The 23,646-nt window shown below is 38.4% G+C and overlaps 1 protein-coding gene across 1 annotated transcript in view; it reads right to left on the minus strand.

Moving 5' to 3' along the window:
- Positions 1-23,646, minus strand: part of LOC138918605 (uncharacterized) — a 60,588-nt gene that overhangs the window by 30,861 nt on the left and 6,081 nt on the right. The window contains exons 2-3 of the mRNA XM_070240550.1: positions 22,069-22,567; positions 17,647-17,723 (exon numbers count right to left, since the gene is read on the minus strand). Coding sequence (XP_070096651.1) covers positions 17,647-17,723; positions 22,069-22,567 — 576 coding nt within the window. The remainder of the gene's footprint in view (positions 1-17,646; positions 17,724-22,068; positions 22,568-23,646) is intronic.

Here is a 23,646-nt window from a genome sequence, read left to right on the forward strand (position 1 = left end):
TTCAATATGCCCCATCTTAAATATGAAAAAGAAATGCCTCCTCTTCACTGGATATCCTTCCATGAGAATACTCTATTTTCCTACTCCCTGTAATTGCAAAGCTCCTTGTACTTTTACTGGAAGCACTTTATGCCTGCCATTCCCTCCTCAACTGGGCTTGACTCCATTCATTGTCAACATTTACCCACGTGTTGCTGAGTTCAGTGTTCACTTCTCTTTTTTGGCATCACAAATAGATTCCTTAATTAATCAGATAAGAAAACAACAACAGAGATCTCTAGGTTCTGGATGAGATTGGTGGCTGTCAAACGACTTCAAGTACATGTGCTTGGCTTTGATTCTCTCTGACCCCTTCCAGCAGTATCTACTGGGCTCTCAGACTCACATGGATGGATATTCTGAGGGGAAGGTCTCTGTGGGGTCTGAATTTCTCCTGGATGGTTAATGATGGAGACTGCAGTTCTGTCCCCACACAAGGCAGCAGGAAGGAGGCTAGTGTTAGCATTCTAGCCAAACTTAGGACTCCAAAAGCAACAAGCAGGACCTGTCCAGTCCAAGCTTGCACATGCTGAGGGACTGCAGCAGAGGAGATGTTTACAGCTCCCTCTATCTGCTCATTAGGCACATTTCCCTCTTGTTACTCCAACTTCTAGTCACATGATTTCCCTGTGGGACACTAGTCTAAACAGAAAGGAAATCTTCCATGGAGTTTCTTTGTTCCCAATAGACCTGGCTAGAACCAAGTGAATTCAATTTTTATTAGTCCTTTTTCATGAACACTCCTGGGTTCCAGGGTCTGATCTCCCATCATTTTATCTTACTGCTGATTGAAATTTTTTTTCCAAAGTTGAAGACTGAGAAACCCATCTGGATCAGATCACTTGAATCTTCAAGTTATGGACTTCTATGGGCTGGCCCCATGGCCTATTGGTTAAGTTCAGCATTTTCCACCTAAGCAGTCTGGGCTCAGTTCCAAAGCATGGGCCTACACCATTTTTCAGCTGTCATGTTGTGGCAGTGACCCACATGCAAAATAGAGGTAGATTGGCAGAGTTGTTAGCTCAGGGTGAATCTTCCTCAGCAAACACACATACCGCCCCCCCCACACACACACACACACGAAAACCCTATTGACTTGTAGTGGAGATGCAGCCCCTGATAGCTTCAGAAAATAGTTATTCTCCAAAATGAGAGAGAATTTAGTTTCTTTGATATAAACATTGTGCACTACACACTTTGGTAGCTTCTAGTTGATGTTGATTTTCAGGTACTTGTCTGCAGACCACTCTGAGTATCAAGACAGTAGTCAAGTGTTACAGTCATAAATGGGCAATTTGAGGCCTTCTTCACCAAGAACCCTCCTAAACAACTCAGGTCTGACCTTATGTTGTCAATTGTTGCACTCAGTAATTCAGCTCCTGCACATGTTTACACATGCCTCTTGAATATTTATCCCATGACAGGAAATGAAACTTTTAGAACTTTGGTTCTTTATCTATAAACTCAGTAATTTCTATCTATTGGAGTGGATGTGAGAAGTAAGTAATATTTTAGAGCTCAGCTGTAAATATTAAAAATGTAGATATTCTCTAACTTAGAATTTCTCAATCTCAGCATGATTAGCCTTCTGGGGAAGATCACTCTCTGTGGTGTGTTCTGTCAAGTGGATTGCAGGATGTTTAAATCATAAATGGCCTCCACACTCCCCTCTCAAAATGTCACTGCCTGAAATGTCTCTAGACAGTGCTCAGTGTTCTCTAGGGGGGGAATTGTCCCTGGTTCGTGAAAACCACAGTTTTCACTTAACTATCTCAAAGCATTTTTATTGCATTGGTATATTAATAATTTTAATATAGAATATGAAAGATCATCAAAGGTAAAAAATGGCAGAGCCACACCATGAAATAATATGGAACCATTGAAACAATGAATCAGCATTTTTCTGGTTGATTAGAAGGGCATCTATAAAATAGTATTGAGTAAGAAGGGAATGGGGGAGTCAGGCTGGAAAAAAGAAGAATGCCCCAAAACAGAAAGACGACTTATCATGCACAGAGGATTCTATTCAGGCATTTGAATTAAAATTTCCTGCATATGTATGGGTGCAAATATAGACATAAAAGTTTTAAAAGAACCTAGGAGCTTAAGGAAGGAAGAATGACAGTGAGAATGCAATTAGGTTAAGTTTAGTGCTTTCAAAACAAATCTAGGAAAGAAAAGAGATGGAAATATGAAATTAAATTCATATAAAGTATTAATAATTTAATGACATTGACATGGGCCACCGATTAATGACTAAATTGCCAAAGGCTTGGAAATAAAAGAATATAACAGAAAGTCTTTTACAATGTTGAGAGAAAGCACTATCTTAAGTTACAATATTATCTTCTGTAAAGATAGACACGTTTAAATATGCTTCTGGAAGATACAGATAATCTTTAATCAAATGTAAAGAAGAATGTGTTCCAGATGATGGACAAAGGTGATGCAACTTTTAGAAATAGATCTATTCACAAAACACCAGAAGAAAACATAAGGATTAACATAGACCTGAAAATGAGTTGGAAATATGTATAAAGGGTAATTTATTAGTATAAAGTATACAGAAGGACCTTCATTTTGATTTTTCTTTATAGCAAGGATTTGCAAGTGAAGAACAGCAAAGGGACAGCTCACTTTTTTCAGTAAAAAAATGAAAAGGAGTGAGGTGATGTCAGCATCATGGTGGAGGGAAATCTCCTGTAAACTCTCCCCTCAAAGATACAACAAGGACATTCATATGCCAACAGTGGACATCCACACAACACAAAAGATGTCGAAGAGACCCATGCAACCATACGTCAGAAGGTGGAGGTGCTAGAGCTCCCTCCCAAGGAAGTGGAATATGAGCTAAGAGGATGCTTCTCTTCCTCACCGAAGGCAAGCAGCCCAGGGAGTGCATTCAGCCTTCAGGAGGAAAGCAGAGGTGGGGAGGGAGGAGCAGCCCCCCATAGGAACACCACAGACCTCTGAGGCCCTCACCGCCCAGGGGAAAGCCCCTCACAGAAGGGACTAGCTATCATGGGGTGTGTCCATCAAACCAACACACTAGGAGAGTAGATAGCAAGGGCAGAGCAAGAAGCCCCTGAGATCATGCAAGAGAAGAAAGTGCCCCTCCCAGCCCCCAGAGCCAAAGCCCAGCACCTTGGAGCTGTCCCCGCAGATCCCAGCAGGCTCAGATTAAGCAGCTCTTTACCCCCACCCAATGGCAAAGGGTGGAAGTGGCAATCAAGTACTACCACAATGAGAAAGTACAAATCCATGTCATCTGGCAGTATGAAAAATATACTAAACCTCCAGACCAGAAAGAAAATGGCAAGTATCCTGAAATCAATCCAGAAGTCTATAACCTAAATCACAGAGAACTGAAAATATCTATGATTAAAAAACTCAGTGAGTTAAAAAAGCATGCATGGAGACAATGCAATGAGTTCAGGAGCTACTTCACAAAAGAGTTTGAAACTATAAAGAGGAACCAATCAGAAATATTGGAAATGAACAACACAATAGATGAGATAAAGAAGAACATAGACTACCTGAATGGTAGAGCTGATAACAGCAGGAATGAATCAACATCATTAAGGACAGAAACAGAAATGCTTCATGAGAGGAGGAGAGAGAACTGAGACTAAAAAGAAATGAAGAAAATCTCTGAGAATTATCTGACTCAGTTCGGAAATGAAGCATAAGATATAGGTGTTCCAGAGGGAGAAGAGAAGGAGAATGGAGCAGAAAGCATGTTCAAAAAAATAATAGCAGAGAACTAAACCTGGGGAAGAAGATAGAAATTCATGTGAAAGACACCATCAGATCTCCTAACTTGTCAATGTAAAAAGGCCTACTGCAAGACGTATAGTAGTGAAGCTTGCAAAAGTCAGTGACAAACAAAAAATACTAAGGGCAGCAAGACAGAGAAGGTAACTTACAAAGAAACCCCTACAAAGGCTTTAGTGGATTTCTCAGCAGAAATCTTAGAGGCTAGGAGACAGTGGAATGATATATTCAAAGCTTTGCAAGATAAAAACATTCAACCAAGAATACTCCATCCAGTGAAAATATCTTTCAGATATGATGGAGAAATAAAAACTTTCCCAGATAAACAAAAGCTAAGGGAGTTCAGCACCACAAGAACCCCTGCTACAAGAAATCTTCAAGAATGCCCTCATACATAAAAAAACAAAGAAGAAGAAAGGGGTTACAAAGCACTGAGTAGGGAGATGAAGAGGTAGACAAAATCAGAAAATCGGAGTTATTCAGCAGAAGAGGTTAGCAAATACTCAGGTACAACATTAGAGATAAAGGGAAGGAAAATACTGAAAATAAAGATAACCTTGTCATTCTAACCACAAACTCACAACAGACAATAGACTAAGATTTGACAAAAACAACTCAGGAGAGGAAGAGGAAAGGGACTGAATCCACTTAGTCTAAGGAGATGAGAAGTCATCAGAAAATGGACTATCTCATCTATGAGATTTCGCATGCAAAGCTCAGGGTAATGACTAAACAAAAAAGTAGATCAGAGTCACAAATAATAAACAAGGAGAAAACTAAGTAATCCAGCACAAAAAACTACCTAACCAAATTAGCAGTCCAAGATACATGGGAGAAGAAAACAAAGAAATGGAGGAAAATAGGAAAATGAGCAATAAAATGGCAGTATTAAGCCCTCATATATACTCATATATATATATGTAAAATCTTATATTCATATATACTTATTTTATTACATATTTTATATATGTTATTATATATAAAATAAACATATATTAATTATTTTTATTATATATTTTATTATATATATATAATAATCACTCTAAATGTAAATAGATTGAGCTCTCCAATAAAAAGACAGAGTGATGAGATGGGTTAAAGACCCACATATGCTGCCTCCAGAAAGTACATCTCAGCTTCAATGACAAACACAGGCTCACAGTGAAGGGATGGAAGATGATACTCCAAGCTAATGGCAAACAAAAGAAAGCAGGTTATGCAATATTATATCAGACAAAGTAGACTACAAGATAAGACAGGTAAAGAGAGACAAAGAGGGGCAGTATATAATGATTAAAGGGACACTCCACCAAGAAAACATAACACTTATAAATGTCTATGCACCCAACACAGGTGCAACAAAATACATAAATCAACTCTTAAAAAACCTAAAAGGAGATATTCACAATAGCACAATAATAGTAGGGGACCTCACAACCCCTCTTACATCAATGAATAGATCATCTGCACAGAAAATCAACAAGGAAACCGGGGAATTAAATGAAAAGCAAGACCAGATGGACTTAAGACATATATATAGAAGACTCCATCCAAAAACAGCAGAATACACGTTCTTCTCAAGTGTGCATGGAACATTCCCAAGTAGAGACCATATGTTGGCAAATAAAGCAAGTCTCAATAAATTTAAGAAGACTGAAATAATAACAAGGATCTTTTCTGATCACAATGCTGTGAAACTAGAAATCAACTACAAGATAAAAGCTGAGAAAGGGACAAAGATGTGGAGACTAAACAACATGTTACTGAACAACCAATGGATTATTGAATAAATCAAAGGGGAAATAAAAAATATCTGGAGACAAATGAGAATGAAAACATACTATATCAACTCATATGGGATGCAGAAAAATAGTACTAAGAGGGAAATTCATGACAATGCAGGCTTACCTTACCAAACAAGAAAAATCCAAAATAAGCAATCTCAAACTACACCTAACTGAATTATAAAAATGAGGACAAACAAAGCCTAAAGTCAGCAGAAGGAGGCAAAAAATAAAATTCAGAGGATAAATAAGTGCGCTTGAAACAAAAAACAGCAGAAAAAATCAATGACAGAAAGAGCTGGTTCTTTGACAAGATGAACAAAATTGACAAATACCTAGCCAGACTTACAAAGAAAAATAAGAGAGAAAGCTCAGATAAATAAAATTAGAAATGAAAGAGGAGAAATTACAATGGATACCACAGAAATACAAATGATTATCAGAGAATACTATGAAAAGCTATATACCAACAAATTGGACAATCTAGAAGAAATGCAAAAATTCTTAGACTCTTAAACCTCTTAAAGCTGAATCAAGAAGAAATGGATAATCAGAAGAGAACACTCACAAGTAAAGAGATTGAAACAGTAATTAAAAACATCCCCCAAAACAAAAGTCCAGGATCAGATGGCTTCCCTGGAAAATTCTACCAAATGTTCACAGACGATTTAAGAACTATGCTTCCTCAAACTATTCCAAAAAATGAGGGAAGACGGAACACATCCTAAAAAATTCTACTGGGTCAATATCACCCCAATACCAAAGCCTGACAAAGATAACACAAAAAAGGAAAACTACAGGTCAATATCACTGATATACATAGATGCAAAAATCCTCAACAAAATCTTGTCAACCTGAATGCAGCAATACATTAAAAAGCTCATACACCATGATCAACTGAGATTTATACCATGAACATATGGATGGTTCAACATCCACAAATCAATCAAAATGATACACCACATTAAGAAAATGAGGAATAAAAAACACATGATCATCTCAACAGACAGAGAAAGCATTTGACAAGATCCAACAGCCATTCGTGATAAAAAAAAAAAAAAACTCTTAACAAAATGGGGATAGAAGGAAACTACCGCAACATAATAGAGGCCATATATGACAAACCCACACCTAACACTGTACTCAGTGGGGAGAAATTGAAAGCCATCCCTCTGAGAACAGGAACAAGACAAGGGTACCCACTCTCACCGTTCTTATTCAACATTGCACTGGAGGTTTTGGCCACAGCAATTAAGCAAGAAAAAGGAATCCAAATAGGAAATGAAGTGCAACTCTCACTGTTTGCAGACGACATGATCCTATTACAGAAAACCCTAAAGAATCCATTGGAAAAGTATTAGAATTAATCAACAACTACAGTAAAGTTGCAGGGTCCAAAATCAACTTACAAAAATCAGTTGCATTTCTATGCACTAACAATGAACTAACAGAAAGAGAAATCAAGAATACAATCCCATTTATAATCACAACATAAAGAATACAATATCTAGGAATAAATTTGACCAAGGAGATGAAAGACCTATACAATAAAACTATAAGACATTATTGAAAGAAATCAATGATGATGTAAAGAAATGGAAAGATGTTCCATGCACATGGATCAGGAGAATAAACATAGTTCAAATGTCCATACTACCCAAAGCAATCTACAGATTCAATGCAGTCCCAATCAGAATCCCAATGACATTCTTCAAGGAAATAGAACAAAGAATGCTAAAATTCCTATGGGCCAAGAAAACACCCTGAATAGCTAAAGCAATCCTCAGAAAAAAGAACAAAACTGGAGGCATCACAACTTCTGACTTCAAAATGTACTACAAAGCTATAGTAATCAAAACAGCATGGTACTGGTACAGAAACAAGCACACAGATCAATGGAACAGAATTGAAAGCCCAGAAATAAAACCATACCTCTATGGACAGCTAATATTTGACAAAAGTACTAAGATCTTACAAAGGAGAAAAGATAGTCTCTTCAATAAATGGTGTTGGGAACACTGGGTAAGCACAAGCAAAAGAACGAAAGTAGGCCACTATCTTATGCCATACACAAAAATAGACTCAAAATGGATCAAAGAGTTGAAACTATAAAACTTCTGGAAGAGACTATAGGTAGTACACTCTTGGACATTCATCTTAAAAGGATCTTCTCAAATACCATGTCTTATTGGACAAGGGAAACAAAAGAAAAAAATAAACAAGTGGGACTTCATCAGACTAATGAGCTTCTGCAAGACAAGGGAAACCCAAACCAAAACAAAGGCAACCCACCAACTGGGAGAAAATATGAGCAAATCATATATCTGACAAGGGGTTAATCTTCATAATATACAAAGAATACAGCTCAACAAGAAAAAAACAATAATCCAATTAGAAAATGGGCAATAGATCTGAACAGAGATTTCTCCAAAGAAGATAAACGGATGGCCAACAGGCATATGAAAAGATGCTCCACATCATTAGCTATCAGAGAAACGCAAATCAAGACTACAATGAGGTATCACCTCACTCTGGTCAGAATGCCTATAATTAACAAGACAGGAAACAACAAATGTTGGAGAGGATGTGGAGAGAAGGGAACCCTTGTTGACTGCTGGTGGGAGTGCAAACTGTTGCAGCCACTATGGAAAGCAGTATGGAGTATCCGCAGAAAATTAAGGATAGATCTACCATATGATCCAGCTATTCCCCTGCTGGGTATTTATCCAAAGAACTTGAAAATACCAAAGGCATAAAGATACTTGCACCCCTATGTTCATTGCAGCATTATACACAATAGCCAAGACTTGGAAGCAACCTAGGTACCCATCAAGGGATGAATGGATAAAGATGTAGTATTTATACACAATGGACTACTACTCAGCTATAAGAAATGACAAAATCCGGCCATTTGTGACAACATGGATGGACCTTGATGGTACTATGCTGAGTGAAATAAGTCAGAGGGAGAAAGTCAGATACCATGTGATCTCAATCATAAGTAGAAGATAAAAACAATGACAAAAAAACACATAGCACTGGAGATTGGATTGGTGTTTACCATAGGGGAAGGGGGGAAGGGGGAGGACAAAAGGGGTGATTAGGCTCACAATGTGAGGGGATGGACTATAATTAGTTTTTGGGTGGTGAACATGATGTAATGTACACAGAATTCGAAATGTGATGTACATCTGAAAATTTAAAAAGAATGATAAAAAAAAGAAAGTAAAAAAAAAAAATCCAGATCTTTAACCAAAGGGAAAAGATAATTTGGTTGGGCACCCACTGATTTAAAAGCTTGGCAAACTATTTTGAATGGAATGAGTACTCAAATTTATGGCATGGAAATTCACACAGAAATAATGTTGCTAGAAATATACATAATTCTACTGTGAAAAAAATAAAAAGAAAAAGAAATAAAAAAGAAAAAGAAATCACCTCACTTGCCTGTACATCACTCTTCAGCTAATATGCTATTTGCCCACTTTTTTTAATTGCAAATATCCTTTGATTTATGTTCTACGTTTACTAAAATGACTTCACGCTTCTCATTTCCCCTTTTTATTGACCTTCTGTTACTATCATTTAATTTCAACATTGACACCTGTGTTGCTAGATTCATTGCTCGCTTTTCATTTCAGCATCATAAATAAATATATTAATTAATTAATACAGCAAGCAAACAACCCCAGTGATCTCTGAGCTCTGTGTTAGGCAGGATTGACTCTCAGTTGAGCTCAGGGAAATATTCTTGGCTTTCGTTCTCTCTGACTCTCTCCTACAGTGTCTACAACACTCTCAGACTCACCTGGATGGAATCTCTGAGAGGAAAGTCTCCAGGTTGAAAAAAAAATTTCTCCCTGGATGGTTGATTATGGAGATTGAAGTTTCACCCAACAAGACACCAGGGAGCAGTCAAATATTGGTCCATGAGCCAGATGTAGGACTCCAAAAGAACAACCATCTCCCATCCAGTCCAAGGTTGCACATGCTGAGGGACTGCAGCAGTGGGGAATTGAGCTCCCTATATCTGTTCATTAGGCACATTTCCCTCTTATTACTCCAACCTCTAAATACATGATTTCCTTGCCTGACAGTGATCAGGACAGAATTAAAAGTTTTCCTACTGATTCTGTTTCCAAGAGACGAGCTTAGAAATCAAGTGAATCCAGTTCTTGTTACTCCCTCTACATAAACTCTCCTGCTTTCCAGAGGTCCAACCTATCAGCCCTTCATCAAAACCCTGAGCTTAAATTTTGTCAAAAGTTTAAGACTGAGAAACCTCTGGTTTAGGTCCATAGGATCTTCAAACATTAACTCGTGGTGGGAACACTGTCCCTCATATCTCCAGAAAATCGCTAGTCCATTCTTCAGAACATGAGAGAATTCTGTTCCTTTAATATAAAATCTTGGGCACAAAATTCCTTGCCTTCCTGATACATTTGCCAAAACAACTTGCAATTCCTATTTATATCACAAGTTAAGAGCTGATATGTCATCCTTCATTATGAAACATTTGCTAATTACAAGATATCTATTTAGATCATTTTATGCCAAATTATCCAAACTTACCACCTTATAGGGTCTTTCCTATTTAATTTTTACAAAAGTCTGTTCTATGAGATAGTATGTTTATGAACTCCACCCTATATTGCAGAAATGGTGCTCAGAGAGATTTAGTGATCCGTGCAAATTTACAAGTAAGACATGGGGTCTTGATTGGAATTCTGTCAGAATGCTTTCAGTTCTGAAACATCAGCCCATTGGTTCTCAATCAGAGGTGATTTTGCCCCAGAGACACTTGGCCATGTTGAAGGAGTACTGCTAGTCACCTGAAATGCACAGACAACACACAACACAATTATCCAGCCCCAAATGTCAACAGTGAGAAGGTGAGAAAACTCATTCAAGACCAGCACTTCTGTGACTTCAATATGCATGAGAGTCGCCAAGGAACCTAGTTCAAATGCAGATTCTGATTCAGTAGGTCTCCCTCGGCCCAAGAGACTCTCAATTTCTAAGAAGCTCCTGGGTGATGATACTGAAGATCCTAATCTGTGGACCAGTCTTTGAGTAAAAAGGCTGTGGTACTGTATTAGAGTCAGGTGTAGGCATTTTTAGGACTTCACCAAAATTGCCTCTTCAGGTAATTTTTTAAAGTTTGTTGAGGTAACATTGGTTTATAATATTGTATACATTTCAGGAGTACATCACTATATTTCAACTTCTGCACGGTCTACATCATGTTCACCACCAAAAATCTAATTCCCTCCCTTATGGTACAAGTGTCCCTGTTTGCCCCATTTGCCCTACCCCAATCTGATTTCCCCTCTGGTAACCACCACTTTGTTCTCTCTATGTGTTTGCTTTTTTATCATCCACACGTGAGTGAAATCGTATAGTATTTGTCTTTCTCTGTCTGAGTTGTTTTTACTTAGCATAATACCCTCGAGGTCTATCCATATTGAAAATTGCAATATTTCATCTTTCTTATGGATGAGTAGTATTCCATTGTACATACAAACAACACGATTTTTATCCATTCGATCATTGATGGACACTTAGATTATTTCCAAGTCTTGACTACTGTGAATAATGTTGCAACAGACATAGTGGTGTATATATATTTTTGAATTAATGTTTTTGCTTTCTTTCAATAAACAGCCAGAAGTGAAAGAGCTAGATCATATGGTAGATTAAATTTTTTGAGGAATTTCCATACTGGTCTCCACAGTGGCTGCACCATTTTACATTCCCACAAGCAGAATACAAGAAGCCCCTTTTTTCCACATCCTCTCCAATACTTGTTACTTTTCATTTTCTGTTGGGCTTTTTTTGCCTTTTTTAATAATAGTGATTCCGACAGGTGGGAAGTGATATCTCATTGTGGTTTTGATTTGTATTTGCCTAATTAGTGATCTTGAACATTGTTTCATGTGCCTGTTGGCCATCTGTATCTCTTCTTTGCAAAAACGTCTGTTCAGATCCTCTGATCATTTTTTAATCAGTTGTTTTTGTATTTTTGAGTTGTATGTGTTCTAAACATGTTTTGGATATTAACCCCTTATCAATATATGATTTGCAAATATCTTCTCCCAATTGGCAGGTTGTCTTTTCATTCTGTTGATTGTTTGTTTTCCCATGCAGAATATTTTTAGCTTGATTTGCCCTATCTGTTTATCTTTTCTTTTGTGGCTTGTGATTTTGGTGTCATATCCAAAAATTCATTGCCAGGATGCATGTCAAAGACATTTTTTTCCTACTCATTCTCCTGGGAGTTCTATGGTTTCAAGTCCTATGTGGTCTTTAATACACTTAAAATTATTTGTTTTAATTGTGTGAGATAGGAGTTCAATTTCTTTCTAATGTATATGGATATCCAGTTTTTCCTGCTCCATTTATTAAAGACACTATCCTTTCTTAAACAAGTATTCTCGGCTCTATTGTTAAATACTGGTTGCCCTTATATACATGGGTTTATTTCTGCATTCTTGATTCTGTTTCACTGGTCTTCGTGGTTCTTTATATTCCAGTACCATATTGTTTTAATTACTATAGTTTTGTAATCAAATTTGAAATCAGAAAGTGTGATGCCTCCAGCTTTGCTGTGTTGTTTTTTTCTGAGGATTTCTTTGGTTATTCAGGGTCTTCTGTGATTCCATAAAAATTTGAGGATTTTTAAAAATATTTCTGTGAAAAGTAGCATTGGAATTTTGATAGCAATTGCATAGAATCCATAGACAGCTTTAGGTAGTATGGAGATTTTAACAATATTAGATTGTTCAATCCATGAACAAGGACAATCTTTCTATTTATTTGTGTCTTTTCACTTTATTTCATTAATGTCTTCTGGTTCTATTTGGATAGAAATCTCACTTCCTTGGTTAACTTTATTCTTGAGTACTTTATTGTTTTTGATGCTACTGTAAAGATAGTATTTTCTTTATTTCTTACTTATATTGCTCATTTTTGGTGTGTAGGCATAGAACTGATCCTTATATGTGGATTTGGTGTTCTAAAACTTAACTGAATTTGTCTATTCCTTCTAACAGTTTTTGGTGGGGTCTTCATGGGTCTCTACATAAGATAGCATGCTTTGAATGGGGACTGCTTTACTTCTTCCTTCCTGGTTTGAACGTATTTTATTTCTTTTTCTTGTCTAATTGCTCTGACTAGGATGTCCAGTACTATGTTGAATAAGAGTGGTGAGAGTAACATCCTTATCTTGTTCCTGATCTTGGAGAGAAAATTTTAAACTTTTCACTGCTGTATATATTGTTGGCTGTGTCTTGTCATATATGGCCTTTATTATTTTGAGATATGCTTATTCTATCACAAATTTGTTGTGATCATACATTATGAAATGATGTTGAATTTGCCAAAAGTGTTTTCCACATCTATTGAGCTAATCATATCTCTTTAAACTTTAATTCTATCAATGTGATGTATCACATTTATTTCTTTACTTAAAGGGAAACATCCTTACATTCTAGGAATAAATTTCACTTCTTCATGATGTATGGCCTCTTTATTTTTCTATTATTTTTTGTTTGCTGGTATTTTGTTGCAAATCCTTACATATATATTAATCAGAGATTTTGTTGTGTAGTTTTTTGCTTTCTTTTTATTTATTTTTAAAATTGTTTTTACAAAGATTGACCCTGAGCTAACATCTGTTGCCACTCTTTTTTTTTTTCCCTTCTTCTCACCAAAGCTCCCTAGGTCATAGTTCTATATTCTAGTTGTAGATCCTTCTAGTTCTGCTATGTGGGACATCAACTCAGCATGGTTTGATGAGTGGTGCTAGGTCCATGCCCAGGATCCAAACCAATGAAACCCTGGGCCACAGAAGCAGAGCGTGCAAGCTTAACCACTATATTATGTGGCTTGCCCATATTTTTATTTTTTATTGGGGGTATAGCTGACATAAAATATTAGATTAATTTCAGGTACACAACATAATAATTCAATATTTGTATACATCATGCAATGACTGCATGAAGTCTAGTTAGCATCTGTCACTATTGAAAGTTACATTTTTTTCTAATGAAGAGAACTTTTAAGATTTACTCTCTTAACAACTTTCAAAGATTCAATACAATATTACTCACTGTAGTGACCATGTTGTACATTACATCCCCTTGATTCATTTATATTGTAATTGGAAGTTTGCACTTCTTGACTCCTTTCAGCCATTTTTTCCCACCCCCTAATCCACCACTCCTCTGGCAACCACCAATCTTTTCTCTGTGTCTGTGAGTTTTGCTTTGTTTATTATATTCCATATATAAGTGAAAGCATACAATACTTGTCTTTCTCTGACTGATTTATTTTATTTAGCTTAATACCCTCAAGGTCTATCCATGTTGTTGAACATGGCAAGATTTCATTCATTTTTATGATGGAATAGTGTTGTTATCAAGCAAGGGTTTGATGCTTGACACACAGAAAAGCCAATAGTATGGCACCGGCTTTGGAGAAAAGAAAGAGCTTTATTGTGAGATTGACTGGCAAGGAGACAGGAGCAAAGCTTTCAAGTCCGCCTTGTGAAAACCATTCCTCTGAGAACAGGAACAAGACAAGGGTGCCCACTCTTGCCACTCTTCTTCAACACAGTACTGGAAATTTTAGCCAAAGCAGTTTGGCAAGAAAAAGAAATAACAGGTATCCAAAAAGGAAAGGAAGAATTAAAACTGTCACTATTTGTGGTTGACATGATTCTATATATGGAAAACTGTAAAGAATCCAACAAAAAACCATTAGAAATAATCAACGAATACAGTAAAGCTGCAGAGTACAAAATCAACATTCAAAAATCATTTGCATTTTATTCCACTACAGTGGCCTGTGGTTCGCCAGTTTGGATCCTGGGCATGGACCTACACACCGCTCATCAGGCCATGCTGTGGTGGCATCCCAAATGAAAGAACTAGAATGATATACAACTATGTACTGGGGCTTTGGGGAGAAAATTAAAGAGGAAGATTGGCAAAAGATGTTATCTCAAGGCCAGTCTTCCTCACACACACAAAATCACTTGCATTCCTATACATTAATAATGGACCAGCAGAAAGATAAGTCAAGACTATAATCCCACTTACAACTGCAACAAAAAAGAATAAAATACCTGGAATAAATTTAACCAAGGAGGTGAATGTCATATACACCAAAAACTATGACGTTAATGAAACAAATGAAAGAAGACAAATGGAAAGATATTCCATGCTCATGTATTGTAAGAATAAACACAGTTGAAATGTCCATATTACCTAAATCAATCTACAGATTGATCTACAGACCAATCTACAGACTTAATTCAAACCCGAATGGAATACCAATGACATTCTTCATGAAAAGAGAAAAAAGAATCTTAAAATTTATACGGAAAAACAAATGACACTGAATAGCCAAAGCAATCCTGAGGGGGGAAAAAAAAACACTTGGACGCATCATGCTCCCTGAACTCAAAATATACTACAAAGCTGTAGTAGTCAAAACAGCATGGTACTCACATAATAAACCCAGATATACAGATCAATGGAACAGAATTGAAAGCCCAGAAGTAAAACCACACTTCAAGGGACAGCTAATCTTCAACAAAGCAGGCAAGAACACACAATGAAGAAAGGAAAGTCTCTTCAATTAACAGTGTTGAGAAAATTGGAGAGCCACATGCAAAAGAATGAACGTAGATCATTGTCTCACATGATACAAAAAAATTAACTCTAAATGGATTAAAGACTTGAATGTAAGACCTGAAACCATAACACTCTTAGAAGAACATATAGGCAGTACAGATTTGACGTAGGTCTTAGTAGTATCTTTCTGAATACCATGTCTCCACAGGCAAGGGAATCAAAAGACAAAATAAAGAAATGGGACTACATCAGACTAAAGAGCTTCCTCAAGGCAAAGGAAACCATCATCAAAATGAAAAGACAACCTACCAATGGGAAGAAAATATTTGCAAATCATACAGCTGACAAGGCATTACTTTCCAAAATATATAAAGAACTCATACAACTCAATAACAAAAAAAGAATAATCCAATCAAAAAAATGGACAGAGGATATGAACAGACATTTTTCACGAAGATATCCAGATGGCCAACAGGCACATGAAAAGATGTTCGACATCACTAATCATCAGGAAAATGCAAATCAAAATGACAATGAGGTATCACCTCACACCCGTCAAATGGCTATAATTACCAAGCCAAAAATAACAAATGTTGGAGAGGATGTGGAGTAAAGGGAATGCTCATAAACTGGTGGTGGGAATGCAAACGGGTGCAGCCACTATGGAAAACAGTATGCAAATTTCTCAAAAACTTAAAAATAGAAATACTGTATGATCCAGCCATCCCACTACTGGGTATTTATCAAAAGAACATGAAATCACTAATTCAAAAAGATATATGCACCCGTATGCTCACCACAGCATTATTCACAATAGGCAAGATGTGGAAGCAACCTAGATGCCCATCAAGGGACAAATGGAGAAGAAGGTGTTGTATATATATACAATGGAATACTACTCACCCATCAAAACAGACAAACTCATCCCATTTGAGACAACATGGATGGATCCTGAGCCAAACAAGTAAGACAGAGAAAGGAATACTCTATGATTTCACTCCTATGTGGAATATAAGCAAACACATAGATGAGAATACATTAGTGGTTACCAGAGGAAAAAGGGATGAGGGAGGATGAAATGGTAAAGCCACATATGTATGGTGACGAATAAAAACTGAATTATTGGTGATGAACACAATGCAGTCTAAAGAGAAACTGAAATATTATGATAGACACTTGAAATGTATACAAGGTTGAAAGCCAATATGACTCAGTAAAATAATTATATATATATATAGATATATACATGTATATAGATACAGACAGTGACCACTAAAAATAGGCACATATAGAAAATCAAGTTAAAATGGAATTTTAAATAATTATTATTAATCCCAAAGAAGAAAAAAAGAGAAAGGGGAACAAAAGCCAAATGGAAAAAAAGAAAACATACAGTAAAATGGATGACCTAAACTAACTGTCAATAATTACGTTAAATGTAAAAGGATAAAATTCTCCAATTGAAACTTAGAGTTTGTCATAACAGATAGAAAAACAGCATATAAAAAAGAACGAAAGAATATCTTAAATACTGAAATTCTTTGTTAAATGCTATCAAATGTAGTTTCCTTATTTTGACTAATATTTTGAATGGCTGCATAGCACTCTAATTTATGGTTATAATAGAATTAAACATGTTTAGATGATTATGATTATATACATTGTTAGACAACATATCTAAGGTCTTTTCTATTCTTGCTCTCTGTTAATTTAAGACTTATGATTTTATTCTCTTTTATGGACACTAACAATCCCTCACTGAGAACTTTTCTGGTTCATGAGTTAGAGGATACTAATGTAGGATGATCCAGAATTATATCAAAGTCATTCAATTTCATCGCATCCCAGTCAGCAATAAAATAGTCATATTTCTCATTCAGGAATCCCTTACAAAGGACCATGATCCATATATTTTCAAGTCCTAAATCATATTGCTATTCAATTCCAAAAACCTCACAGTGCATTGGATCTTAGCCTCCAGAGACCGTTCATTGCTGGGTTTTATCATGTGTATCTAGAAAACTCATGTCTGTGAGAATGTCAGGGTCTTTCCCTGCTTGGCCAAATGGGATCTCCATCTCTCATCCAACTACAGTCCTGACACGGGAAGCTCAAATCATTTCTTGACAGGACTTAATTTCTTCATTCCTCCATTATAGCTCTTAATATGACTAAGTTGAGCACGTAGGAGAGAATAACCTGGTCAGTGAATGCATAAACACTGGCTGGAAAAGACTGGGCCACATAAGGAGGACTAGGTTATTTGGAACCATTGTTCAGTTCACTGGAATGGGAGGAACTGGGAAGCACATAATCACATGGGGTTCTTTGGGTAGGACGCTTCAGAACAATTAATGAAAACATTTACGTCTCACTATTTTAACGAGAAGGAAACACTAACTTACACATACCATGGTTTTGCACCTGCCAAAACTGATCAGTCCTCCTTGGGATTCCTCTACTGGGAAAGAACAAAGGGAATCCAGAGCTGGGTAAGGAAAAAGAGACCATGAGAGCAAGCATAATTCAGGGTTACCATGAAAGGAAGTAACATTTGGCTCCTCCATTCCATTTTGCATAATACCGCTAACCAAACAAACACAACAATATGAAAAGATTAGAAGGATTGTAGATAAACCCAAACTCTTTCCCTAACCCCCAGGAAACCCAAACAATTCAGCAGACAGTTTTCTGGCCTGTCCTCCACTTTGGGGAAGCAGCCCTGCACGTGAGGCTAGGCTGGTCAGCGCTGCCCTGAACAGGTCCTCCTCCCTCCATTCACACCTTCCAGGACTGAAAAGGAGCCACGCCATCCAGCCACACCTTACCTCATGGCCTTGGGGTCAGGTGAGGTTGAACAGGTTAGAAAAGACATAGAACTGGTCAGGAAGTATTCAATATTCCAATTCCAGAAAAACTGACTGGTTAAACACATTACGACATATCCATGTAGTAAACGTGAAGTCAGGAAAAATATTGTGAACATGGAAAACATTCCAGAAATACTGTCAGTAGAAAAATCAGGTTATAAAACTATAGGTGCAATATGATACCATTTGAAGAACATATGTGTATCTCAATATCAAATGACTGAAAAATCATCAGACTTCAATAGACAGAAAAAGATCTAGAATGTTGTACATTCACTGATTAACAGTGCTTATCTTTTGCTCCTGATGGGGATTTTGTTTGTTTAAGTATATCTTAACTTGCTGATTCAATGGCCATTTCTTAAAATATCTGTGCATGTGAACATTTGCTGTGTGTTAAGTGGAAGCTGTTTTCCAAAATGTGGAAAGTTCATTCTTCTAAACAGAGTTTACTTGGTCTTGGGGAAATGTACTAAATTTGGGTTGTTTTACTAAGTGGTTTTTGATTCCTTCAGTTACCAGTGACACAATCTCCTCTCAGGTTTCTAGGCATGCTCATTGTTGGATGACTGTCTAGACAGATGGTGAGGTCCCTGAGTGTAGCTAACATGTATTGTTGCTGGTCTCAGCGCTACATCCTTCTGCAAGTTTTCTTACGGAATCCTTTCCCACCCTGTTAATCACGTCCTCCAGAAAGCTGCTCAATTATCTTATCCCATCAGTCTCACTCAGCAACCACCATCATCAGAATAAAATGTAATGTAGGAGTTACCGTGTGACCCAGCACTTCTGCCCTTAGCTATATACCCAAGAGAATGGAAATATGCATTCACACAAAAACTAGTACACAAATGTTCACATTTGTCACAGCCAAAAACTGAGAGCAACCCAAATGTCCATCAACAGATGGATGAGGAAAATGTCGTTTATGGATATAAGGGAATATTACGCAGACATAAAACTGAAGGCTATTTTGATACCGACTCCTCATGGAGGACCTTGAGGACACTGCGCTAAGTAAAATGAGCTAGTCATGAAAGTATCAATTTTGCACGATTGCTCTACTATGAGGGTCCTAGAGAAGTCAAATTCAGAGACAGAAAGGAGAATGGTGGCTGCCAGGAATGGGAGGAGAGGGGAATGGGGAGTTAAGTGTTTAATGGGACAGAGTTTCAGTCGAAGATGAAAAAGTCCTGGAAGTGGATGGTGCTGATGGTCGCACAATAATGTGAATGTGCTTACTGTCACAGAACTGTACACTGAAAAGTGGTTAAAATGGCAAATGTAATGCCATGTATACTTTCCAAAGTAAAGTAAAAGAATGATGTGCTTATCTACCACATGGACGAACTTTGAAAACCTCATGCTAAGTGAAAGGAGCTAGACATAAAAGGACACATACTGCATGATTCCATGTAGACTGAATTTCAAGAGTCAGCAAATCCATGGAGACAGAAGCCAGGTTAGTGGTTTAGTATGGGAGGACGAGGGATAGGAAGTGACAGCTAACAAGGCCAGGGTTTCTTACTAAGGTGATAAAATGTTTTGAAATTAGATAGTGGTACTGATTTTTACAAGCTTGTGAATATAGTAAAACGTTTTCTTTTGAGTACATTTTTACAAGGTGAATTTTGGAGCTGGCCCAGTGGCATAGTGGTCAAGTTCAGCACACTTTGCTTTGTTGGCCCAGGTTCACACGTTTGGATCCCAGGCATGGACCTACGCCACTCAACAAGTCATGCTGTGGTGGCACCCCACATACACAATAGAGGAAGGCGTGCACAGATGTTTGCTCAGGGCCACTCTTCCTCAAGCAAAAAGAGGAAGACTGGCAACAGGTGTTAGCTCAGGGCCAATCTTCCTCACCAAAAAACAAAAAACAAAAGGTGAATTTTATGATCATGAATCTATCTCAACTTAAAAAGCAACATAAAAATTTGCAACATAAATTCCTTACCATCATGGTGCTCTCATAGGTCATCAGAGTTTAATCACAACCCGACAGTGGTGACTGCAGTCAGAATGACATCACTGCCTTATAAAACACCAAGTCACATTATCTGAATCTCCCTAGTGGCCTTCGATGCATCTATTCCTATTCAGGGTTTACCTTACATACCAGAAGGAACGTAAAAGTGTCAACTATGTCATTTGAGTCTTTTTATCACCCCGAATACTAAGATGGCATGGTCTGGCATATCATAAGCACTTACTAAAAATCTGATTATTTGACCCCAAATTCTAGTTCTAGACATTTCTTAAGAAAATACTGAGATAAAGAAATGCATGTACAAGTATGTTCAATACTTAGCTTATGACAGCCAAAACTAGAAACACAAAAATCTAACGGAACAGGTTAATTAACTTGGTTCTGCTATATGATGGCAGGTACAGCATTATTAATCAGGATGATACTGGTCCCAGTGTAAAATACGCACTCATAACTGGGGAACGGTATCCAGTTGAAACTTAAGACACAGATTCTGTTCTCAGATTTTCTAAATGTAACTGCTCTTAGAGTTCATGGCATTTTAATGTCTTGGGTTGTTCATCAGTAACACTAAGAGTGTGAAGATCCCTTACTAAGCATGAATATCTTGGAGAAATATAATCTACATAAAAACTTAATAACATGTTGTAATCTATATAAATATGTTAGATATTTTTACTGAAGAACATTGCATGCCCTCTAATTGGGTATTATAAAAGAAACAATTATTCTTAGATTAAAATTGTGCTTATCAGCCCTGCTCTGATAATGCTCACAAAACAAAGGGAAAAAAATCAGGACTTTTGCTTGAGAATGCATTTTTAATTCATAAATCAAAAGTTTCTAGAAAAGAGGAGGAGGAAATTTCCCTCCCACCGAAATGCAGCAGAATCAAAGAGACATTTGTGAATCACAACCTGCCCAAAGAAGCTGATGTGATCAAGCGTCTCATAAGTGAGAACATCAGTAAGACTCTCAGTGCCCTGAAGCAGCAAAGAAAGACGTGGGTAAATAAAATGATTCCTTATTTTCTTCTATTTCAATCAGTATTTGGAAATGTTTTGGGGAAGACAACTAAAATCAGATATTATTGCAAAGTTTTGTTAAGTTTTTCTTATACCAATAAGTTAAAATCAATGATTTTATGAAAAAAAAACTATCCTCAATGTTGACTTTTGTGTGTAAACCAATTCTTTCCCCTCATCAAGGTTCTTCTTTTGGGAATGGCAGGACTGAGGAGGAAGTCAGGAGGCACCAGGCTGTTCTTGGGGCACAGAATGACTCCCTTACACGACACTCTCCAGGTCCACACCCGCCCTGCTCATACACATAAACAGATGGAAAAGAGGACAGAGCCTGGACGACGGGAATAGGTTTACAGCACGTTCCTGGGGTCCGAGCTCTGGGAACCCCGAGGCTCTGAGACAGTAGCCGCCCCTCAGAGCTCCCAAGTAGAGAACTCCCCAGGCTTTCCCAAACTAACCTCGGTGCCCCCTGGCTGGAAATCTTCCTTAGGGCTCAATATCCTACTTCCCTCTTGCAGCCAAGCAGCTGTGAGGAGAGAAGAGGAGGAACACCAGGGAGCCCAGAGCCACCAGACAGTGACGCCACAGAGCCACAGCCATCACACCCGCACAGGTGAAGGACATGCACCAAATCCCCGTCACCCCAGCACAGCCACGCACCTGTCACAGCCTCGCAGCCACACCCACGGCACGGAGGCGCATCCCACCGCTCACTCGCGTCTCTCACACACACCCCGCCACACGCTGCCCGTCTGTCCCCACAGACACACACCGTCCTCTGCCGTTCAGGCCCGAGAGTCCCGTGAGGACTGGCGTCCCTACTATGGGCCTCCAGGCTGTGAGCGCTTCCGCCGCCACCCCTCCTGGTTCACGTCGGGCTCCGAATTGACTCGCTTCACAGGATTCCCGCATCCTGTGCTAACACATCCACAAATGAGCTCCACTCACCTTGCGAAGAGGGAGAACCGCGCGAAAACGGAATGGAAGCCGAAGAGCTGGCGTGACCGCTGCCCTCTGGGAAGTGTCGCTCCAACCTGAATATCTCTGGGCGCGGCGGCTCGTCAGAAAGGCCGCCGAAGCGCGGAAGTCCCGGTGGAACGGCACCACGAGAACCGCCCGGAGCCCGGCCCGAGCGCAGGTCTCTCAGCCAGGAGCGCGACGCGAGGGCGCGTGCGCGGGCACGGAGCCTGCGCGGAGGCCGCTGGTGCGCGTGCTCGGTCCAGAGGCGGCGCTGCGTCCAGGAGGCCGAGCAGGGCGGCCCGGCGCCGGCTCCGAGCGTCCGGCCTGTGCGCACAGAGCCGCGCGGGAGGTCGGCGGGGCGGCCCCGGGGCGAGAGCGCACGGCGGGTGTGAGCTCTGAGGGCGGGGGCCCGGGCGAGTCCCCTCAGGCGGCTGCAGCCTGGGGACAGCACGTGGGGCAAGTAACTCTGGATCCCGCCGGGGATGAGCTGGTTTATTCAGTGTCTGTTAGCTGCGTTTAAAGGGTGTGCAGGAGTGAAGTAATACGCATTTACTTAATTCTTTAGGATAAGCTATAATAGTGAAAATGGAATGGATAATTAATTGTAAAAGTTCTGTGGTGAAAATTTTGTAGATATTTTGTAATTTTGATTCAGGGACAGATTTTCCAAGCATGCCCAAAGAGAGGAATGTTATTAAAATTTTAAGAGTTGACTGGATAATTATTTGTAATCATCCTAATCACTTGAATGCAAATCAATTAATAAAAGTTAATCCTAGACAAAGATTTGATAGACTTATTTTTTAAAAATATAATGAGCACACTGATAGTAATCTTAATTCCATTTTTCCTCAATAAGATAGTTGTCAGTAGTCTAAGTGGAAAGGGAATGGTGAACTACCATAGGACCCAGCTATCCCACTACTGGGTATCTCTTCAAAGAGCTTGAAGTCAGCAATTCCAAAAGTCCTGTGCACCCCAATGTTTATTGCAACATTATTTACAATAGCCAAGACATGGAAACAACCTAAGTGCTTCCATGGATAAAGAAGTTGTGGTATGTATATGCAATGGAATACTACTCAGCCATAAAACAGAACAAAATCGTCCCATTTGCAACAACATGGATGGAGCTTGAGGGAATTATGTTAAGTGAAATAAGCCAGATAGAGAAGGACAATCTCTGTATGACTCCACTCCTATGAGGAATTTAAACATGTGGACAAAGAGAACAGATTAGTGGCTACCAGGGGAAAGGGGGGTGGGGGGTGGGCTCAAAGGGTGAAGGGGTGCACCTACAACACGACTGACAGACAATGATGTACAACTGAAATTTCACAAGACTGTAACCCATCATTAACTCAATAAAAATTTTAAAAAATATTTTAAAAAATTAAATAAATAAATAAGACTATTTTAACACACTGCCTCCTCAATATTTATGACATATTTGATAAAGAATTCACACATTAAAATATGCCTATGGGCACTAGGCCTTTACTTTAAAAATTCACTATTAAATTCCTTCCCGTATTAGGAAGACCTGCTAAAAAATCCACACCGAAA

This window comes from Equus caballus, chromosome 17, assembly GCF_041296265.1.
Source record: "Equus caballus isolate H_3958 breed thoroughbred chromosome 17, TB-T2T, whole genome shotgun sequence".
Lineage (NCBI taxonomy): Eukaryota > Metazoa > Chordata > Mammalia > Perissodactyla > Equidae > Equus > Equus caballus.